This window comes from Myotis yumanensis, unplaced genomic scaffold, assembly GCF_028538775.1.
Source record: "Myotis yumanensis isolate MYYU_CA2020_CCGP unplaced genomic scaffold, mMyoYum1.0.hap1 SCAF_2, whole genome shotgun sequence".
Taxonomy (NCBI): domain Eukaryota; kingdom Metazoa; phylum Chordata; class Mammalia; order Chiroptera; family Vespertilionidae; genus Myotis; species Myotis yumanensis.
In genome coordinates, this window is record NW_027223753.1 from 100,515,745 (window position 1) to 100,537,726 (window position 21,982).

At 38.4% G+C, this 21,982-nt stretch overlaps 1 protein-coding gene across 8 annotated transcripts in view; it reads right to left on the reverse strand.

Annotated features, from left to right (window-relative positions):
- Window positions 1–2,628: 2,628 nt before the first annotated feature.
- LIMS1 (LIM zinc finger domain containing 1) overlaps window positions 2,629–21,982 on the reverse strand; it is a 163,962-nt gene continuing 144,608 nt past the window's right edge. For 6 of the 8 annotated variants that reach the window (XM_070405862.1, XM_070405864.1, XM_070405865.1 and 3 more), the window contains 8 exons: window positions 20,342–20,408; window positions 18,948–19,068; window positions 18,332–18,481; window positions 16,892–17,042; window positions 13,203–13,295; window positions 12,766–12,814; window positions 8,319–8,394; window positions 5,402–8,124 (listed from right to left, as the gene is read on the reverse strand). In XM_070405862.1, coding sequence (XP_070261963.1) covers window positions 7,977–8,124; window positions 8,319–8,394; window positions 12,766–12,814; window positions 13,203–13,295; window positions 16,892–17,042; window positions 18,332–18,481; window positions 18,948–19,068; window positions 20,342–20,408 — 855 coding nt within the window. In that variant the 3' untranslated portion in view covers window positions 5,402–7,976. The other 2 variants (XM_070405861.1, XM_070405859.1) reach the window with 1 other exon arrangement.

A 21,982-nucleotide genomic window follows, 5' to 3' on the forward strand; every position in this document is an offset into this window, starting at 1 on the left:
TTCCTCTGGCCGGCCACAGGCACCTGGGACCCGGGCCGGCTTTGCCTAGGCCAGCTGCAGCCGCAGGGTACGGTGGGCAGATGGCTTTTCCTGGGCCGCAGCCGCAGGCACTGGCACCCGGGACCATGGGGTGGGCAGCTTCTCCGGCTGGCTGCAGCCCGGGACTGTGGGGTGGGCAGCTTCTCTGTCTCCCAGGCTGCAGCCAGCCACTGGCGCTGGTGCCAGGGCCCGGCTGTTAGGAAGGATGTGCAGATAGTCATCCAGAAGACGCCCGGTCTAATTAGCATATTACCCTTTTATTAGTATAGATCATAGTGTTTTTTTTTTCTCACCATTAACCATAGTAACTGTTGCTTATGTATTAAAGTGCTATTCCTGCTAAGTCTAGAAGCAGCCTCAGAATCCTCATCATTCATCTTAAGTCTGATGCTTAGTTGATCAGAATTAATACCTGAGGTGAAGCCTCTTACTGCAGATGTATCCCAGAATGTATGGCATCCTCTCTGCTTTATGATCCAGCTAATAATACATTGCCTCAATCATGTTGATTGAGGTCATTTTCCCCCTTGCAGTTTCTAGTAGTAGATTACCATCTATTACCTAGGAAACAAAATTGACTGTCTCCATGTAGATCGCAAAATAAGATATTTTCCTCATCAATAAAATTTCATTCTTTCAGCATGAGTAGAGTAATTTTGTCAACAACGTATTGAGGTAGTAACAGTTTATAACAAATTGAGTGAATTATTGTTTCAGGTACTGTGCTGTGTCATACACAGATTTCATTTTATCTTTGCAACAACTGTATACAGTAGGTACCATAATTACACAGATGAGAACACTGAGGTATAGAGAGATCAGGTAACTTGACCAGTAAAACCTAAAAGTGGCCGAGTCTTGTTTCAAATCCATGAGCCATGCCCTTTAACCGTTATACTCAACTCAATATTGTGCTGGAGCCTGATCTTACCGGCTCACAAATTTTCAGGAATTTTGTAAGCTGGTTGTTAAACATGGTCATTATTAAAAATTAAATCATATAATCTTAGAAGTGAATAAGTTACATTAAAACCAAAGGTAATACGTACTCTAAATTCATCACTCAATTATTTACCATACTTTACTGTTCTGACTCTTGACACTATTTATCTTTTGGGTCTTTCTGGTGGAATAATATATTATTGCACGTTTCTCCTCAGCTCTACATTTAGTGGCATCACATTAGCAGCCAACATCAGCCATGGATGGAGAATTTATGCCACAGAAATTGGCTGATACTATAAATCAGGGTTTTGTTTTCTTTAGAGCCAGTTGTTAAACATTTACCAGCACAACACTGACCACATTGGTGGCGGTGGTCTTATCAGAATGTGTTATATTATACAGATGAAAATCTATTTAAACAGACTTGATATAGATATTTTCAAAGATGGAAGAATTGTCCCTGTCAACTATTTTAGTTGATTCCTATCTCCACTGATTGTCATCATTGCAGTTTTCAGTCCCCACATGGATTGCTGGATACAATATGTCTTGCCCTGTCCTTGTCCCCTCCCTTTCTAGTCTTTGTTACCTTAAGGACTCTAGTTTTCCATTTATATGTTTAAGTACCAAACTTACCTGCTTAAAAATGTAAGCTTTTAAGATTGCTCCCTCTGTTCCCTATCATTCAGATGAAAGTGGAGTTGGGTCGGGGCAGCAGAGAGAAATTCAGAAGGGGAATATTGGAGTAATGACTGCAGTGGGAGAAGAGGGAATTTATCTCCTGGGCCGCAGGCGCTGACGCCTGGGACCATAGGGTGGGCAGCTTCTCCGGCTGGCTGTGGCCTGGGACCTCGGGGTGGGTGGCTTCTCTGTCTCCTGGGCTGCAGCCAGCCACAGGCACTGGTGCCTAGGACTGCAGGCAGCCAGATTCTTCGTCTCCCCTGGGACACAGGGCAGTGGGTTCTCCATCTTCCCCGGGACTGCGGGGTGGGCTTCTGTGTCCCAGGCCGCAGCCAGCGGCAGGTGCTGGCACCCAGGACCATGGGCAGGCAGCTTCTCTGTCTCCTGGGCTGCAGCCAGCAGCAGGTGCTGGCGCCGTTGCTTCGCCTTGCTGGCTTTGTCAGGGAGGACGTCCGGATGACGTCTGGTCTAATTAGCATATTACTCTTTTATTAGTATAGACAGTCACTGTGCTGTGCATCACATCCCTCTGATTTAATTATTTTATAACTGGATGTTGGCGCCTTTTGACCCTCTTCATTAATTTTGTCCACACCCTACCCCCATCTCTGGCAGTCACCATTTCTTCTCTATAAGCTTGTTTTTGTTTTTGATTTTGTTTTTAGATTTCACATGTAAGTGAAATCATGTAGTAATTTTCTTTCTCTGACTTATATCACTTAGCAGCATAAAATCTTCAAACCCCATCCATGTTGTTGTAAATAGCAAGATTTCCTTATTTTGTGGCTGAGCAATCGTCCAGTACACACACACACACACACACACACACACACACACACACACACACACACACTTTCTTTATCCATTCATCTATCTAGGATGCTTCCAAAAGAGCTTTCTTAAACATTAGCCTTATCTTCTCATAGTTCTGTCTCAAAACCATTCAAATCAATGCACAACAGGTTATTGTTAATAATTATGAACATTTATTAGGTACCAAGAGTATATTGCAAAGGTTGCTATATAAAAACAGAATTAGTAATATAGTGTCCCTGCCATTGAGCTTACAATCTAAAATGAAATACAATAAGAATTCTGTAAGCCTACCTTGAAATTTCCTGAACTTAGAAATGGCTGTTTTGGAAATAAGTGAGGAAAACGACCTATGATTTCAAGTGCAGTGTTAATAAGGCTTTGAACTTGACCCAAAGAATGTTTAATTTGTATCCAGGCATTTTCCCCAATTATATCAGGCTAAGCAAAAAAAAAAAAAAAAAAAAAAGCACTTAGAAATTTGGTAACAATGAATTTTAACTGGGAGTTAAAACTGCCTTGCTGGACTTTAAACAAAGAAATGCTTACTAGCCTGAGTTTTTTCACAGCTAGGAAAAGCTTCACAAAAAATATTATGAACTACACCAAATTCGTCTTCTATTCCAAAACAACTTTTCAACTTTTTCTTCCTTTCTCACCTGTAAGAGCTCCAATGATAGCCCTATAAGGGAAGAAAGTACTGTATCTAGATAAAATACCCTAATAAGTTGAACTTCCAGAAAATATTAATTCATGCTTTAAAAGGAGTCAAAACAGCACTGGGACCTCTGGCTGCAGGACAGGCGGCCACATAGGTGTGTAAACAAAGCAGCCCAGCCCAGTGCACATGCCTTCACAGGGATTCAGAATATAGGTGAAAAGAAAAAGAATCTAGTTAATTGTTTGCTTTTCTGCTCCGTATTTCTGGTGTAGGCATATTTTTAGAATTTAGCATCAAGACCCTACACTGCAAACCCTGTACGTACTCTTTTACCTCTATCCATACTATATATATTAATAAATACCTTCAAGGTTTTCATTGCTGGTCATAAATCAGCCGACAAGGCACACTGAAGAGATTTTGATTCTTACTGTCAAATGCAAAGACTTTTAAACTTCTGAACACATGCAGTCTTAAACTATATATTTAATTATTTTCAATCATTTGTAATTCTTTGAACTCTAGAAGAACACTAAAAATAAGTTATTGGTTATAAGTTATCTGAAACCTGAAATAGAATTTGCCCTGTAACATGCATACACAAACTTTTCAATACAAATATTTTAATGGCAGAGTGGTAGCATTGTGAGGTGATATTTTTAATGGCAAAACAGTATTTTAGCAATTTTTGTAAAAAACAATAACTTTCCCCTTAGAAGTCCATCTTGGCACTTTTCTTTTAAATGATAACACAGCAGAAACATGTAAATAATGTTCACAACTAAATGCTTTGCATACAAGTTTATCAAGAAAGAATGGTCCAGAAACTTCAGAATAAAACCTTTTATGAAATAGAGTAACTCACTACTTTTGACCTAAAATTGACACTTAAACATCCCTCTTCTAATTTAAGTGCAATTTATATATCTTACTTAAAGCAAATAAAATCAAATAATTGTAAGATCTGAAATGAAAAACTTGAAACACATATCAACATGCTTCTCCTCTAATAAGATGGCAGAAATTAATTTTAATGTGTTTCCCAAAAAGGGAGAAAACAAATTTTAAAAATATAATCATAATGTGGTAAATGATTCTGAGTTTATAAATCTCAACCAATACACTTGTTTTTAGTTAGTACTATACGGAACAGCTAGAATTCCTGATTAGTGTATGTTTTTCTAAGGCAGGGCAAGTTTATGTACAAAGCATAGATATTAACTTGGTTATAAAGGCAATATGTCTAAAACGTGGTTATAAAGGCAACATGACCAAATACATTCACTTTTTTTTAAGTGATACATTTCAAGCTACATAAAATTTAATTTCATGTCCTAGTCTAGGACTATATCTTTGATATTAAGCTTAGAAGCATAACTACTGTAATTACAAAATAAAAAAACGTTCATTTTCCAATACTGCAAAGTATATTGTATTTTCAAATATAGAGAATAAAATTTTTTGCACAAAATTTAAAAAGGCGAACTATTTAGCCAGCTATAACTACTGTTAATTGTATGAAGGAAGAAGTTCACAAGGAGAATAATATATAAAGCTAAGCATAATTTTAAAAAACTAAGCATAATTATTGCATTTAACAACAACAAAAAGTCCAAGTAGTTCTGAATACACTTGTTTTGTGTTAGTAATGTGTATATTCATTTTATAGGTACCAGTTTGATAAGCATACTAAAATTCCATAAGATTTTTCTTGGTTATTTTTCTTCCTCTATCCTCCCTAAAAGCAGTTGAAATTAACTTTCTTTTTAGTACAAAGTAAAATAATGTTTATATTTTTTAATCTGAGTCATGTAAAAGGTGACTCCTTACTTTCATTTTGGGACCTAAATTAAAATTTAACATTTAACCATATGGTTTTTGCTATTAAGTATAGTCTACATTTTAGTAAATTGAAAAGGGTTATTGACAAAGGCAAATCTTTATTTCATCTGTGTTTTAAATATGATCACAAACTTTTTTCTTTTTTAATGAGACAAAGGAGATGAAGAAAATGTTCATCTAGGTCCTCTTCACTCAACTGCTTTGAGGGACAAATTTAAATAAGGATGGATCAGGTCAATAACATTGCTACTTTCTTATCTTTGCAGAAAAGAGAAAAAAAAAGTAAAACAAAGGAAGTTATTTCCTTCCTAAGGTCTCAGCTAGTTTCTTAAGTCTTTTCTTCAGCTCCAATGGAAATTTCTCATAGCACTTTTTACAGACTGGCTTCATATCAAACTCCACAAATTTATTCCTAAAGATAATGATAAAAAAATTAGTGAAAATATATTTAACATAAACACATAAATAATGTGAAATAATTTTATTGAAGTAAATAAAGATACTATATGATGACATGTTAGCAAAACAACTATAATTCTAATCTCAATTCCTATCATGTGGTAGATGTAAAAATTCACAATATTTGAAAAAACTTTCCTATAAATTGATCCTATGTATTAACCTATGTAATATAGAATGTATACTACAGTGTAGTCAGTGCTAAGTGTTCAGGAAATGTAGTGTAAATAGAACTAGGGAAGTAAAGTCAGTCATATTTAAAATACCATGAGAAAACTTTTAAAATTAGGTAGCAATAAGGTTTTGTCTTTCCTGGTAAAAAAAGGTTTGCCTCCCACCCCACCCCCCAAAAAATCATCTGAAATAAATCTTACATCAGAATGGGTTATTTTGGTTGGTTGGTTAACAGAAAGGCTGACAGGGGAGATACAGTAAGGTTTCAATTCCTCTTCATGAGCACAAGTGAATCAGATTCCCTGGTTGGAGAACTCAGGTCTTCTCTTTAAAAGTAAGAGCAGTAAACTGGTCGGCGTGGCTCAGTGGTTGAGCATTGACCTATGAACCAGGAGGTCATGGTTTCATTCCTGGTCAGGGCACATGCCCGGGTTGCAGGCTCGATTCCCAGTGTGGGGCATGCAGGAGGCAATCAATCAATGATTCTCTTTCATCATTTGATGATTCTATCTCTCTCTCCCTTCCTCTCTGAAATCAATAAAAATATATTTTAAAAAAGAAGCTAGAGCAGTACACATTGTTAATTTATTTGTAAAATAGTTCTGGAGAGGACAGTTTTCAGATGGCCTCCTATCTGCAATCGTGTGCTAACTTGTAATTATAATAGCTTATTACTGTTAAAATCAGGGTCCTTCATTGTGAATCAAGTAAATACACAACTTTATAACTTGTTCATTTTCTGTGAAATTATATTTAAGAAGCATTTCTGGAACAAGTCTGGCAGTATACTGTCATCTATGACAAATGATTAAATCTGCTAAAACCTTTTATTTTAAAGCTCCATATGGTAATTATTTTCTAGCTGGTTTTCAGAGATCCTAATTCAAATGTTATATTTCAATTGTCAGTTTGATTTAAACTATTGAGCTAAAAAATTTCTCCCAAAGTCTTTTTAGAACAGAAGCTATTAAAACTGCCATTAAAAAAAAATATTTTCATTGATTTCAGAGTAAGGGCGAGGGAGGGAGAGAGAGAGAGAGAAATATGAATGATGAGAGAGAGGCATTGATCGGCTGTCTCCTCCATGCCCCCACTGGGGTGAGCCTGCAACCGGGGCATGTGCCTTGACCTGGAAATGAACCGTTACCTCCTGGTTCATGGGTAGACGCTCAACCATGGAGCCACGCCAGCTAGGCCATTCTTTTTTTAAATTAAAGGAAATTATCACTGCTTTTGGAGATACTGCTAAGCAAACCTTCCATTTTTATTTTTTTAAAGAATAGTTTATGGATTTTCAGAAAGAGAGAAAGGGAGAGAAACAGCTGCCTCCTGCATGCCCCCCACTCTGGATGGAGCCCACAACCTGGGCATGTGCCCTGACCAGGAATCGAACTGGCAACCTTTCAGTGCATGGGACGACACTCAACCCATCGAGCCTCACTGGCCAGGGCCACTCTATTGTTTTAATCTCCTATTTGAATTTTAACTCCTCTTTATACAAAGAAACATCAAAACTTGAAAAAATAAAGAACTTAAAACACAATGGTACCCATAAAGGAAACATGGAATAATTATGCTAACAATTCAACAGAATTTCAAATTGAAATATTTCTCATAAGAATGAGACACAGAGTTTAGAAACATCAAGAAAATGAATTCATTAATAGTAGCATATGGACATTATATTAAAGCACACATACCAGGTGGGGCAAAAGGAGGTTTACAGCTGTGAGCAGCAAAAGAGTTTATTCTTATATTATTATTTACTATTGTATTATTTTCCATTCGAACAATTGTAAACCTCCTTTTGTCCCACCCTGTATATACACCAAAGACAGTACATATCTTATTATGTACATACGTGGCATTTGCTTAGATCTGAAACACACTGAAAGAACTTAATTATTACAGAACTTAGAACAGGAGACTTGGACTCTATCAATTAAGTTAATTTAGGCAAAGAAACCCCAAACCAGGATTTTAAAAGCTACAATTATCAGACAAAAGTACTTTAAAACTTTTCCAGTATCAAGAGATGGAAATTCTTTCTTTTGAATTCATTAAACAGAAAGAGACAGAAATCCATCCCATATTGTAATTTAAAAAAAGAGATGAGGGAATCTACAGATTAAGGGAAATAAGGGAAGTACAAACTGGTATTAAGTGTGAGCCTTATTAATTTAAGCTCTATAATTTTAAGAATTATATAAAAGGACCAACTCTACACAGGACAGATACTTGTATTTTACTCTAGCATTTACAATACACACCAAAAAGAAATTTAGAATGTAAAAGATAAAAACATATTCTAAAGGACTAAGCAAAGAAGAAAGCTGTGAAAATGACAGAAGGGATAGAAAGTTTACAGACAGACAGGCTTTTTCTTTTTCTGCTTGTCCTTATCCTTTGCTTCTCTCTCCCGTTTGGCAAGTCGCCTCTTAAATTCTTCTGGCATTTTCTCATAACAGTGTTTGCAGACTGGTTTTAGATCAATTTCAACAAACTTATCCCTTTGAGCAGGACAAAGAAGGAATAGAAGAAAGAACAGGGAACAATTAAAGGAAGAACTTTTAGTTTCAGAAGGCCTGAGTAGAAAGAAGAAAAAATGAATCAAATAATTCTGTTTTTAAAAATTCTGTTTTAAAAAATGTTACCCTAAAGTTTTCAGTGTAAGGATTCACGCTGGATCAAAATGTATACTTACTTGAGTGTTAATTTAGTGTTGCAGGTAGAACAGGCAAAACAGTTCACACACCAGGCCTTGTTAAGAGCGGAGACCACTAGAGAAAGAGGAAAGACATCTGGTGACATATTGGTATGGGAAGTGGGGGAGCTTAAATTTTCAAATCTACAGCAGAATTAAGGTTATTTCCAAGACACCTGGCAGAGGTTGTCAAGAGGTTTGCTTGCAAAAGGACCACGTAGCTAAAAACTTTAGTGTAATTAATTAATGTTTATTGAATCAATCAATTTTATTAATTTATTTTTTCACATTAAAAACATACAAATTGAGTATTTGTCTTCCAAGGCTTCATCTTAGGAAAGATCATTATTGCCCTTTCCTTTTTCTTTCTTTTCTTAAAAACAAAACAAAACAAAACAAAACTTTTTTTTTTCCCCCCAGAGAGGAAGAGAGAGAAACATCAATGATGGGAGAGAATCAATGATCGGCTGCCTCCTGCATGCCCCCTACTGTGGATCAAGCTCACAACCCAGGCATGTGCCCTGATTAGGAACTGAACTGTGGCCTCCTGGTTCATAGGTTGATGCTCAACTACTGAGCCACGCCAGCCAGGCTCTTTTTTGCATGTGTGTGTTTTTTCATCTTCACCAGAGAAGTGACGGTATTTTTTTCCATTAATTTTTTTTAAAAGAGAGAGTGGAAAGGCTGAGAGAAAAAGGAGAGAAACATTGATGTGAGAGACAGACATTGACTGGTAGCCTCCCACACATGCCCTGAATGGGGATGGAGATCAAACCTGCAACCCAGGTATACACCCTAGACCGGGAATAGAACCCTAGACCTGTGGTCGGCAAACTGCAGCTCGAGAGCCACTTGCGGCTCTTTGGCCCCTTGAGTGTGGCTCTTCCTAAGCCTTAGGAGTACCCTAATTAAGTTAATAACAATGTACTTACCTATATAGTTTAAGTTTAAAAAATTTGGCTCTCAAAAGAAATTTCAATTGTACTGTTGATATTTGGCTCTGTTGATTAATGAGTTTGCTGACCACTGCGAGACCATCCGGTGTATAGGCCGATGGTCTAACAGCCGTGGGCAAACTACGGCCCGCGGGCCGGATCTGGCCTGTTTGAAATGAATAAAACTAAAAAAAAAAAAAAAAAGACCGTACCCTTTTATGTAATGATGTTTACTTTGAATTTATATTAGTTCACACAAACACTCCATCCATGCTTTTGTTCTGGCCCTCCGGTCCAGTTTAAGAACCCATTGTGGCCCTCGAGTCAAAAAGTTTGCCCACCCCTGGCTCTAACCACTAAACCATGCCAGCCTGGGCTATTATTGCCCTTTTCAACTTGTATTTTTAAAGAATATACATAGAAATCTACTTTTTCTTTCTGTATTGAAACTTTATGAGTTAATTTTTACTACTCTGTGTCTCTTGAAAATATCTGAGTTTCACTTATTAGGAGACCATTCACTGACGGCATGAATTTAGGAAACTACACATCAACCTGTATTTATAGTTAAATATCTTTTTCTTTCCCTTGAGTATCCTATGAGGCCTGTACAATAAATGGTATGTACCACGTCTTCACACCAAAGCTTAAGTCCTCGCACTCCTGTGGACAATGCAGAGGGAACATGACATGCATTATTACATCACTCAGACGAGCTTTTTGCGCACAATGCTTGCCTACCAGCACACTTTCCACTACTTTCCTATCCCCATTGCCACTGGTCCAACAAAGAAATATGGACTAGAGAAGTTATTAAAGAAAAAAGCCCAGACATTAATGCATTCACCTACAGCAGTGTTTCTTTCAAAGCTAAGCACTTCCATTGACAGTTTCTTTCATCTGGTAACCATCCCATGTAGGAGGAACTTTGATTTTCAATGGCACTAAGATTACTTTCTTGGGGGGAGACCAAGATGGCGGCATAGGAAAACACCGGAGATTGCTGCCGCAAACAACCACTTCAAAAATACAACTAAAAGACGAAACGGACATCACCCAGAACCACAGGAAGGCTGGCTGAGGAGAGACTCTTCAACTAGAAGGAAAGAGAACAACATACCGAGGCTCAGAGGAGGCGCAGTGTGGAAAATACAAAGGTGTGGAGGTGCGCGCGCAAAGCGGGCTGGTGGCTGAGGGCGCGGTTGTTGTTTTCAATCGGGAGGGAGTCTCAGACTCTGAGCTCCAGATCCGGGCGAGTCTCTAGGGACTCAGACTCAAACGGGAGAAGCGGGATTGTCTGGCATCAGTTGGAACGTGAGGGCAGCTTTCTCTCCGAGGTTTGCAGCGGTTGCTGGGGTTCTGAGAAGCAGAGCCTCTGGGAACGGGACTGAAAGCAGCCATAACTGCTCGTTCTGCCCGCCCACCCTGTTGATCCCCTGGGACCCGCCCCCGCCCAAGCCCTGCACAGAGGCATTTGCCAGATAGCCTCAGGCAAAGGCTAGATTAGCACCTCTCCAGAGGACAGAAGTTTTCCCACGGCAGACACAGCTGATTCTCACAGCCAGTCGGCCTGGTGGTCAAATCCCTCTAGTATTAACTACAACAATCAAGGCTTAACTAGAACAAGACTGCGCACAAAGACCACTAGGGGGTGCACCAAAAAAGCATAAAAAATGCGGAGACAAAAAAACATGACAGAAATGGAGGATATAGAACTAAAAAACGCAATTTTGAGGGCTTTCAATAATGTGCTAGAAGCTGCCAATAAACTTGATGAGAGCCTCAGGAAATCTAATGAGACCCTCGATGCTATGATAAAGAACCAACTAGAAATTAAGCATACACGGACTGAAATAAAGAATATTATACAGACACCCAATAGCAGACCAGAGGAGCGCAAGAATCAAGTCAAAGATTTGAAATGCGAAGAAGCAAAAAACACCCAACCGGAAAAGCAAAATGAAAAAAGAATCCGAAAATACGAAGATAGTGTAAGGAGCCTCTGGGACAGCTTCAAGCGTACAAACATCAGAATTATAGGGGTGCCAGAAGATGAGAGACAGCAAGATATTGAAAACCTATTTGAAGAAATAATGGCAGAAAACTTCCCCCACCTGGTGAAAGAAATGGACTTACAGGTCCAGGAAGCGCAGAGAACCCCAAACCAAAGGAATCCAAAGAGGACCACACCAAGACACATCATAATTAAAATGCCAAGAGCAAAAGACAAAGAGAGAATCTTAAAAGCAGCAAGAGAAAGAGACTCAATTACCTACAAGGGAATACCCATATGACTGTCAGCTGATTTCTCAACAGAAACTTTGCAGGCCAGAAGGGTGTGGCAAGAAATATTCAAAGTGATGAATGCCAAGAACCTACAACCAAGATTACTTTATCCAGCAAAGCTATCATTCAGAATTGAAGGTCAGATAAAGAGCTTCACAGATAAGGAAAAGCTAAAGGAGTTCATCACCACTAAACCAGTATTATACGAAATGCTGAAAGGTATCCTTTAAGAAGAGGAAGAAGAAAAAGGTAAAGATACAAATTATGAACAACAAACATGCATCTATCAACAAGTGAATCTAAGAATCAAGTGAATAAATAATCTGATGTACAGAATGAACTGGTGATTATAATGAATCAGGGACATAGAAAGGGAATGGACTGACTCTTCTTGGGGGGGAAAGGGGGGTGGGAAATGTGGGAAGAGACTGGACAAAAATTGTGCACCTATGGATGAGGACAGTGGGTGGGGAGTGAGGTCGGAGGGTGGGGCAGGAACTGGGAGGAGGGGAGTTATGGGGGGAAAAAAAAAGAGGAACAAATGTAATCTGAACAATAAAGATTTAATTAAAAAAAAAAAAGATTACTTTCTTGAACTAATCCTTTGCAAACCACATATTTCAGCTAGTATCCCAAGTTAGGTTCTCTGCTGAGAACCATGAAGCATGCTGAAAATAGGAATATTTAAAATCTTGACAATAAGTGTCTGGCAGAACTGTGCTAGCAACTGTTACCAAATACAGCTGCCTTCAGTTCTAGGCCATCAGCTGTGCCTAATTACCCCAGTACAAGGGTGCTAAGTCCTAGAAATGTCTACAGGTAACTGTTAGGTTTTAGCATCTGCAAGGTTAAAGTGAGTCTTCCTAACTACCATGCAGATTAAACTGTTCTTAATAAACACTGCTTTACAGCTTCCAAGTTATATAGTTCTAGGGAAAGGAAAGAGACATAGGTTTCAGGGTTGGCCATAAATGCTTTCTACACTTCCTAATGTAACAACCCTGCGGCACTAGCCTAAAGTATTATAACAAATGAGTAACAAATCCAACTCTTAGGTCATTATCCTCTCACTGCTATAAATTACTTGGGAAATATGCCAAGAAAGAGAAAAAGTAACTGATAATAATCACATTCCAAATTATAGCAATCAACCCCTTTCAATTTTGACAATTCTCAAATGTTTTTGTGTCAAAATGGTGCCATATAAAATTTCTACAGTTACTTACCATCACCTTCTATAACACGGTTGCAGTGGAAACAAACATCACCAAATAGCTGAAAATGAAAAAATGGTAAAAATTCAAGATATGTTAGAACTAAGTTTAAAACACCAAACATTTAACAAAATTTGGTTCTTTCTATCACTTAAAAACAAATAGCTGGCTATTTAAGTCCAGATTTTATCATAACTAGAGAAGATGAGTAGCAGTTCATGGACTAATTTTTACTTATGATGAAAATAATTTACTTTTCATCACTATCAAAACCAAAAAATTCTCTGGAGATGTTCCATATTTAAGGAAGCTAAATGAACATGACAATCCAAACTGGGTACAGTATTGGAGTGGAAAAAAATTTTTCTAAGTGATTTCTTTGTAACTAAAATATTGACAAGCTTAAATTCATAAAAGTATATCGAGTATCCAATGAGTACAAACAATACCTGGTTATAGTGGGTTTCACAATATGCAAGGCCCTTCCTTTCATAATGGCGATGTCCAAGAAATGGTTTTTCACACTTGGCACAAACAAAATGCTGAAAAAAAAAAATGCTACATGTCATTTTTGAATTGCTATATTTTACTTATTAAATGAAATAAAACTCCAAAGTTACACTATCCTCAGAGATGATACCTGCAGGCTTGAGGCAGCCATTTCATGGGTTCTCCTGTAGCCCTTTCATTTTTAATTCAGGTATCTGACAAGTTACTTACTCTAAGACCCAGCCTATTCAAACATCACACAATGAGAAAACAGGTGAACGTCTGAGAGTCATCTGTAAGCAAGGGCTGTTGCTGGAGATGGACCATGACACTTTTTGCCTCAAGAAGATTTATTATCATGAACAAATTGAGAGACAAAAACCACATAATCATATCAATCAATGCAGAAAAAGCATTTGACAAAATCCAACACCCTTTCTTGATAAAAACTCTCAGTAAGTGGGAACAGAGGGATCATAATAAAAGCCTTATATGACAAAACTACAGCCAACATCATACTCAATGGGCAAAAACTAAACTCATTTCCCCTAAGAACAGGAACAAGACAGGGATGCCCAGTTTCACCACTCCTGCTCGACATAGTACTGGAACTGCTAGCCATAGCAATCAGACAAGAAGAAATAAAAGGCATCCAAATTGGAAAAGAAGTAAAACTGTCATTATTCGCAGATGACATGATATTATACATAGAAAACCCTAAAGACTCATAAAAAAACTACTAGGCTTAATAACTGAATTTGGCAACATAGCAGGATACAAAATTAGTTCCCAGAAATCTATGGCTTTTTTATACACCAATAATGAACTTACAGAAAGAGGAAGTAAAAAAACAATCCCATTTACCATTGCACCAAAAAAATTAAGATGCCTAGGAATAAGCTTAACCAAGGAGGTAAAAGACCTGTACTTGGAAAACTACAGGACATTGAAAAAAGGTAGAGGAAGACATAAACAAATGGAAGAACATACCATGTTCATGGATTGGTAGAATCAACATCATTAAAATGTCCATACTACCCAAAGCAATCTATAGATTTAATGCAATCCCCATTAACATACCAATGACATATTTCACAGACCTAGAACAAACTCTCCAAAAATTCATCTGAAATATAAAAAGACCCTGGAATAGCCACAGCAATCCTAAGAAAGAAGAACAAAGATGGAGGGATCATAATACCAGATATCAAGAGCATACAACGGAGTCAAGACAATCTCTTCAATAAATGGTGCTGGGAAAATTGGTCAAATACATGCAAAAAAATGAAACCAGATCACCAACTTACACCATACACAAAAAAACCTCAAAATGGTTAAAGGACTTAAGTGTAAGACGGGAACCATACAAATCTTAGAAGACTCCATAGGCAGCAAAATATCAGACATATGTCATAGCAATATCTTTACTGATACAGCTCCTAGAGCAATGGAAACTAAGGAGAAAATAAACAAATGGACATCAAAATAAAAAGCTTCTGCAAAAAGAAACCATCAACAAAACAACAAGAAAGCCCACTGCATGGGAAAACATATTGGCCAATGCTATCTCATGTAAGAGTTTAACCTCCAAAATTTACAGGGAACTCATACAACTTAACAAAAGAAGATAAACAATCTACTAAAAAAATGGGCAAAGGACCTAAATAGACACCTTTCGAAAGAGGACATACAGAAGGCCAAGAGACATATGAAAACATGCTCAAAGTCACTAATCATCTGAGAGATGCAAATCAAAACAACAATGAGGTACCATCTCACACCTGTTAGAATGGCTATCATCAACAAATCAAACAAACAAACAAGTGCTGGCGAGGATGTGGAGAAAAAGGAACCCTTGTGCACTACTGGTGGGAATGCAGACTGGTGCAGCCACTGCGGAAAACAGTATGGAGTTTCCACAGAGAGTTAAAAATGGAACTCCCATTTGATACACTTCTAGGAATATATCCCAAGAAATCAGAAATACCAATCAGAAAGGATATATGCACCCCTACATTCATAGCAGCACAATTTATAATAGCTAAGATTTGGAAACAGCCCATCAGCAGATGAGTGGAGTAGAAAACTGTGGCACATCTACACAATGGAATACTATGCTGCTATAAAAAAGAAGAAACTTTTACCATTTGCAACAGCATGGATAGAACTGGAGAGCATTATGCTAACCAAAATAAGCCAGTCAGAGAAAGATAAATATCACATGATCTCACTCATATGTGGGATATAATGAACATAAAGTAATGAACAAAAATAGATCCAGAGACAAGGTAACGCTGAACAGACCGTCCAACCTCAGAGATAGGGCAGGCGAGGAGGGGAGGTTAGAGATCAACCAAAGGACTTGTATGGATGCATCTTGGCATAACCAATGAATGCAAACACTGGGGTGGTGGGGGTTTGTCCTGGTGGGTGCAAGTGGCAGGGGGTGGGGGGTCAAAAGGGGAAAAAGAAGGCTATCTAGAATGACAATAATAAAAATGGCATTCAAATATCTAAATATAAATAAAACTTTAAAAAAAGACTTATTATTATTATTATATTTTTTTTAGAGAGAGGAAGGGAGAGGCAAAAGAAACAATGTGAGAGCAAAACATTGATGGTCTGCTTCCTGCACACCCGGCCCCCCGCACTGGGGATTGAGCCTGTAACCAGGCATGTGCCCTGACCAGGAATCAAATCTGCAATCTTCCAGTGTACTGGACGGTGCCCAAGCCCTCAAGCCACACAAGCCAGGGATAGAAGATTTAAGAATAGAAGAGCAGATCCTATATTATTACCAAGAGCTCACAAAAGCAGTGTATATTCTATATTCCTAATTTTCTACAAAGGCAGTTGTCTTTAAAATGTTCACATTTAAATTTTTAAAATCTGCTTCTCCTCCTCCTCCTCTTCCTCCTGCTCCTCCTCCTTCTCCTTCTTCTCCTCCTCCCATGCCCTTCCTTGTTTCTCTCTCCTAAGTATACGTTTGCTGTGGTCAATAAACTCTTGCTTTCCTTTCTACCAAAAAAAACCAAACAAACAAAAAACCAACACCCGGCAGCTCTGTGGAAGCATCTGGAAGGTACGGCTCATCATGAATGACATGAGTGACACCTTTTCATGCCTCCGTGTGACAGGACGTACAGCAGGGCCAGGTTCCCGCCTCCGAGTTGGCTCAGGGAGGAGTGATCCACAGACACAGCCGACCCGAGTCCGGAGTTGAGATGGGGGAACCAACGAGGGATGCAGCTGGCCGGGGCCCGGCACGTGCAACCTCTGATCTACGAAACAAACTGCTGCTCACCCCCAGCGTCCCCGGACTCTGCAGCCGGGTGCCCAGCATGACAGAGGAGGAGGATCTACGGACACACTCACTCACCCGCTCACTCCACCTGATGCAGAGCGGCCATGGGTCCCATTTCTGCCTCCCCAGTAGCCGCTAGCTCTGCAATGGCAGTGACGGTGTCTCCCTCTGTCATTGCCAGATCCCTGGTGCCAGCAGTTTTGTTTAACTTTTTATTGTGAAATATACAGATCACTCTTTAAAAAAAAATAATAAAATTTTAAAATCTCCTAATCTTGCTAACACATGTGAACCAAGGAAATTAAAAAGTACCGGTTGCCCTTACATCACACATGTAGAACTCACCTCCACATGCCACTGTTTGCCCATGGCATTTACCACACGCCCTTCAATGGGACGCCGACAAGCGCCACAGATGGGGACCCCCATTTTATCATGGCATGGCAAGCAATACAGTTCTCCTTTCAGCTCCCGGGCATCAGCAGTCAGCTCCTTCCTGTTCATGAGAAAGGTAGCCAATTGAATGATACCATCAAGAGAGAAACAAATGGACAGCAATGTGGCTAACACTTTTTAGGAGCTGTTTGAAGTTATCACTACAACAATTCCTATAACTTCTTTTCCCTCCTGACAATCAGCGTAACCTGAATTAATAGGTTTGAATAGGTTCCAGATTCCTATCAAAACATCAGTATCATACACTAATGGTAAAATGTACAAGTCAAGATACCTACCATCACACTGGTATTAGCTAACATTTCTTTGTCTATTATCACCTTACAGTCATTTGTCTTTCTTAAAAGTTAGCAAATAATAACAATACTGAGGATAGACTCAGTGACATTATCTTTCCAAAATAACCAAGGAGTTTGGAGACTAGTTCCATTAATAATTATTATTTAAACTATGACAAGCTTTTAGGAATAGTTACAGTTTAATAGAAAATAAACAAATGAAATGACCAGAATTTTCTGTTTCCAAATGCTTAAGTATGCTATTATTTTCCATCTCCTGTGTCAATAAACAGCCCCAATTAGCCAAATGGAATTGTTTGAATTTCATCTGTTTAAATAATTATTTAAAAGTGCTAACAAAAAGTGAAAAAATATTCCACCAGAGCAAGGATAGGCAAGAAAAAATCCACAAACTGATAATCACAAAAAAGATGAGGTAGCTGTTCTTACATTGCAAAAGCAGTTTGCTTGACCTTGAGCCTACCTTGTCTTCCTTACTACAATTTAGCATGTACATTCATATTCATTATAGTAAAGTATCTTTTTCCTTTAAATTTTTATACTAGACAACAAATTCAGAGAATCACAGCCTAACAATATATCACGAGTTTTTGAAGGAAAAAACACAGAAACCTTTAGATAGAATTTAAGACATTTTGAGATAACACCCTAATTATTACAAATGCAAAAGTTATATATGTACAAAGACTTTCTAAAGCTTTTTAAATTTTTAATCCTTTATTGGAAAACAGTTTTTGGATGATTGAGGATATTTTAATATGGTCTGATTACTTCAAAGTCTGTACATGCAGGCACACGCACATTCAAGTATGCTGCACACACAATCAAATGTGGAAAAATGTTAACTGATGAAACCAAATTAAGGGCATGTAGGTATTCTTCATATTATTCTCATGACTTTTCTATAGATTAAAAATTTCCCAGATTAAAACTTGGAGGAAAACAAATTTGGTTTGCTGGAGTAACAGAAATACAGATAAATGTTATCCTTCATCTCCACTATTGTGCAGTAACAAAGAAATTGCAATACCCGCAGTTGGCACAGTTGAAGTGGTCTGGATGGTAAGGGTCGTTCTTGAATATCAGAGGCTGCTCGTCAATGATGGCGTGGCATTTCTGGCAGATGTATTTTCCAAGGCCCCTGGCTTTCTCACGATTATGACAGGGGCGACACAGATGCCTAAACGGAGCCAAAATTTTTTTAGAAACTTAAATTTAAAATCTAGGGTTCTTCCTAATAATTAAAAAGAAATGTGCTGAGAAAGAAAAGAAAGAAAAAATAGAGAAAAAGAAATATGCTTCCCATATCTCTCAAAAGAAATTAAAGAAACCATTTCTTTAGAAATCACTGTTGACTTAATAGTGCAGACTACTACTTTTCATATGAAAAATGCAAATGATCTGACTGATATTTTAGAAAATTTAAAATGCTTGTCCCACCTTTTGTGAGGCCCAGGAACACAAACGGCAGTTAAACACTGCTGCTACCCAGAAACTCCAGGGCCCTCTCCTAACAGGACCAGTTTGAGTCCTTATGTCTTAAACTGGGTGTCCCAAAGCACCGCCTCACATCCCATGAGAAAATATGCATAACTTGTAGTAGTCACTTTATCCACCCACACCTGACAAGGATAAAATACTCCTACCTCCCAGCATTCTTGACAAACCCGATATCTGCCAGGACTTCCTGGCAGAGGTCACAGCAGAAGCACTCAGGATGCCAGCTGTTATTCATGGCTTTGATAACTCGGCCAATGATGAATTCACCTGTGCAAAAGTGACACACAAAGTATATCCATTGTGGCATTTTATTGCTAAAAGCAGTGAAGGGAAAAATCACGAAGAAAAAAAACACACATTTAAACCTTTCTCCACAAAAAGGAACTTTTTATGTATGTGTATAACATAACAAGCATTATATTAGAAAAACGTTTTCTATATCATCTGAGTGCTTGTTTTTTATTCTGTAGTTCTGTATTTTCGGGCTGTCTTATTAAATCTCTGAATCTGCCTTTCCTTTCCCAAACAATTACCGGGCTCTCTTGAATGCCTTTTGGTAATTTCTGGCCATTAATGATACAGAAAACTGAAATCCACAGCACATTTTCTTTTAACCTAGGCTTAATTTCTTCTCTCATTAAACCTTTATAACATTCTACTCAGTTTCTCCAATCTCTGGAGGCCTTCTAGTAGAGCTGTTAGCAACCAGTGAAGTGGCTAAGGTGCAAGCCAGCCCAGCACCTATAACCACAGGCAATCTCTAAGCAACTATGCACCTCACTGACAATCTTCTCTGTCTCCCTCCTGGCAAACCCAAAAGCAAGTAGGGTAAATGAACATTCCATAAATGTTAATTTAACAGAAGTCTCAGTTAATCCTGAAATAACTTTATAGCAGATGTCCGTAAAAATCAATTCTCTCTGGGTTTTTATACTCTTCCAGTTTGTTATATATTATTAGAGGCCTGGTGCACGAATTTTGGCAGGCAGGAGGGGGAGGTGGGGTGGAGGGGGGGCGGGCGGGATGAGGGAGAGAGTCCCTCAGCCCAGCCTGCACCCTCTTGCAGTCTGGGTCTTTTGCAGTCCAGGACCCCTTGCTCCTACCGCCCGCCTGCAGCGGAAGCAGGAGAGGCTCCCACCACCACTGTCCTGCTTGCCAGCTGTGAGCCCGGCTTCTGGCTGAGCGGCACTCCCCCTGTGGGAGCGTACTGACCAACAGGGGGCAGCTCCTGCATTGAGTGCCTGCTCCCTGGTGGTCAGTGCGCATCATGGCGACTGGTCGTTCCACCATTTGGTCGATCTGCATATTAGGGTTTTATTATATAGGACTAATAGGCAAGAGTACCTAAATGTTATTCCTAATAAGCACCAAAACCCACTTTTATCATTGACTCTTAAACAACTTAATACATTAAGCGCCCAGTCAATCACAGGTGACTGACACTATACTTTCTGTCCAGAAGACAAAACAGGCTGGACGCTTAACGTGTTAAGTAACTTTGAAACTTACTTTTTATTTTACATTCAGCAGTGAGACTTACCGCACTGATGGCAGCAGGGTGCAAAAAGCATCTGAAAATCATGTTCACAGTACTTCCTCCCTTCAAACTGAAATAGAAAGTATTTGTAAACATGAATATAATTGTTCTATGCAGACAAATAGGAAAGATAGTTCTGATCTAAGAGCTCTGCCCTAAGAATTTATAATTCTACTAAGATTTTTAAAAGCAGATATACTTTTGTATCTTCCATACATCTACATGTGGGCTCAGGAAAGATACAATGAACAAGTTGAGGCTAGAATTAACATAGTGTCCAAAGAATGCAGTGACCTGGCCGATAACTATACTTAATTGTTGTTGTTTTGTTTTGTTTTTTTTCTCACATGCTCCATGTTTAAGAATCTGATGAAAACTACAGACCCCATTCCCCAGAAAATACACATATACATACAAGTCCTTTTCCACATTCTTTAAGGTTGATATCTAAAATATTTTACTCTAGGCTTAAATATTTACAAAAGGTAAACATTCCAGCATATTTAAAATTTAAACATCTTAAAATGGCACCAAATTCTTATTTACATCCTCCATTTTTCTCCTTGAACTGTTTCTATTTTATTTTTATTTATTTATTTTTTTAAGTATATTTTATTGATTTTTTACAGAGAGGAAGGGAGAGGGATAGAGTTAGAAACATCGATAAGCTGCCACCTGCACACCCACTACTGGGGATGTGCCCACAACCAAGGTACATGCCCTTGACCGGAATCGAACCTGGGACCGTTCAGTCTGTAGGCCAATGCTCTATCCACTGAGCCAAACCAGTCAGGGCTGTTTCTATTTTATTTCCCTCAAAGTTTTATCCTAGTATATTTTTTATGCTAGTGTCTTTAATCACCCTACCATACTTCACTACAATTAAAATGCTTTACTTTCTGAATTCATAAGACTCTAAAAGGAATATTCTTTTCTTCTGGATTAAGTTGTCATTATAATGATTATTAGTAAAACATAAGTTACAAATGTTAAATTTTAGTTTTACTACTAATTTACTTGGAAAGCATACCTTAATGAGATGAGCAGGGCTACTCTTTTCCCCTCATAATTATTTCATGCTTCTGTGGATAAATATGACTTAAAACTAGAAAAACCATTAATTCTAGATTAATTTTTTATTTTGGGGATTGCTTTTATCCTTTTCACATAAAAAAGTTGTAGGGATTATATAAAGTCTTCCTTTGAATCTTTAAGCACCTTGTAAGTTATATATTAAAAAAATCACATACTCTTTGATTATCAAAATTCACTTTAAATAATCTATCAGTTGTCAACTCAATTTCCTCAATTATGAAAATTATCTGCAGATTTAGCTCATTCAATTTAATGAACATCCTATATAATAAGAGAAACATGTAAATTGACTGTCCCTCAACTATGCCCACCAGCCAATCAGGAGTGAATATGCAAATTAACCCGACAAAGATGGCGGGTTAATTTGCATACACAGGCGCTGGGCGGAGAGCAGAGCGGGAGAGCTGGCAGCTTGGGGGGACGTGGCTCCCTCGGTCGCTCCCCCAAGCCTCTGGGCAGAGAGCAGAATGGGAGAGCCGGCAGAGATTGGAGCGGCTTGGGGAACTTGGCTCCCCAAGCTGCAAGATGGAGAGCAGAGAGAGAGAGCTG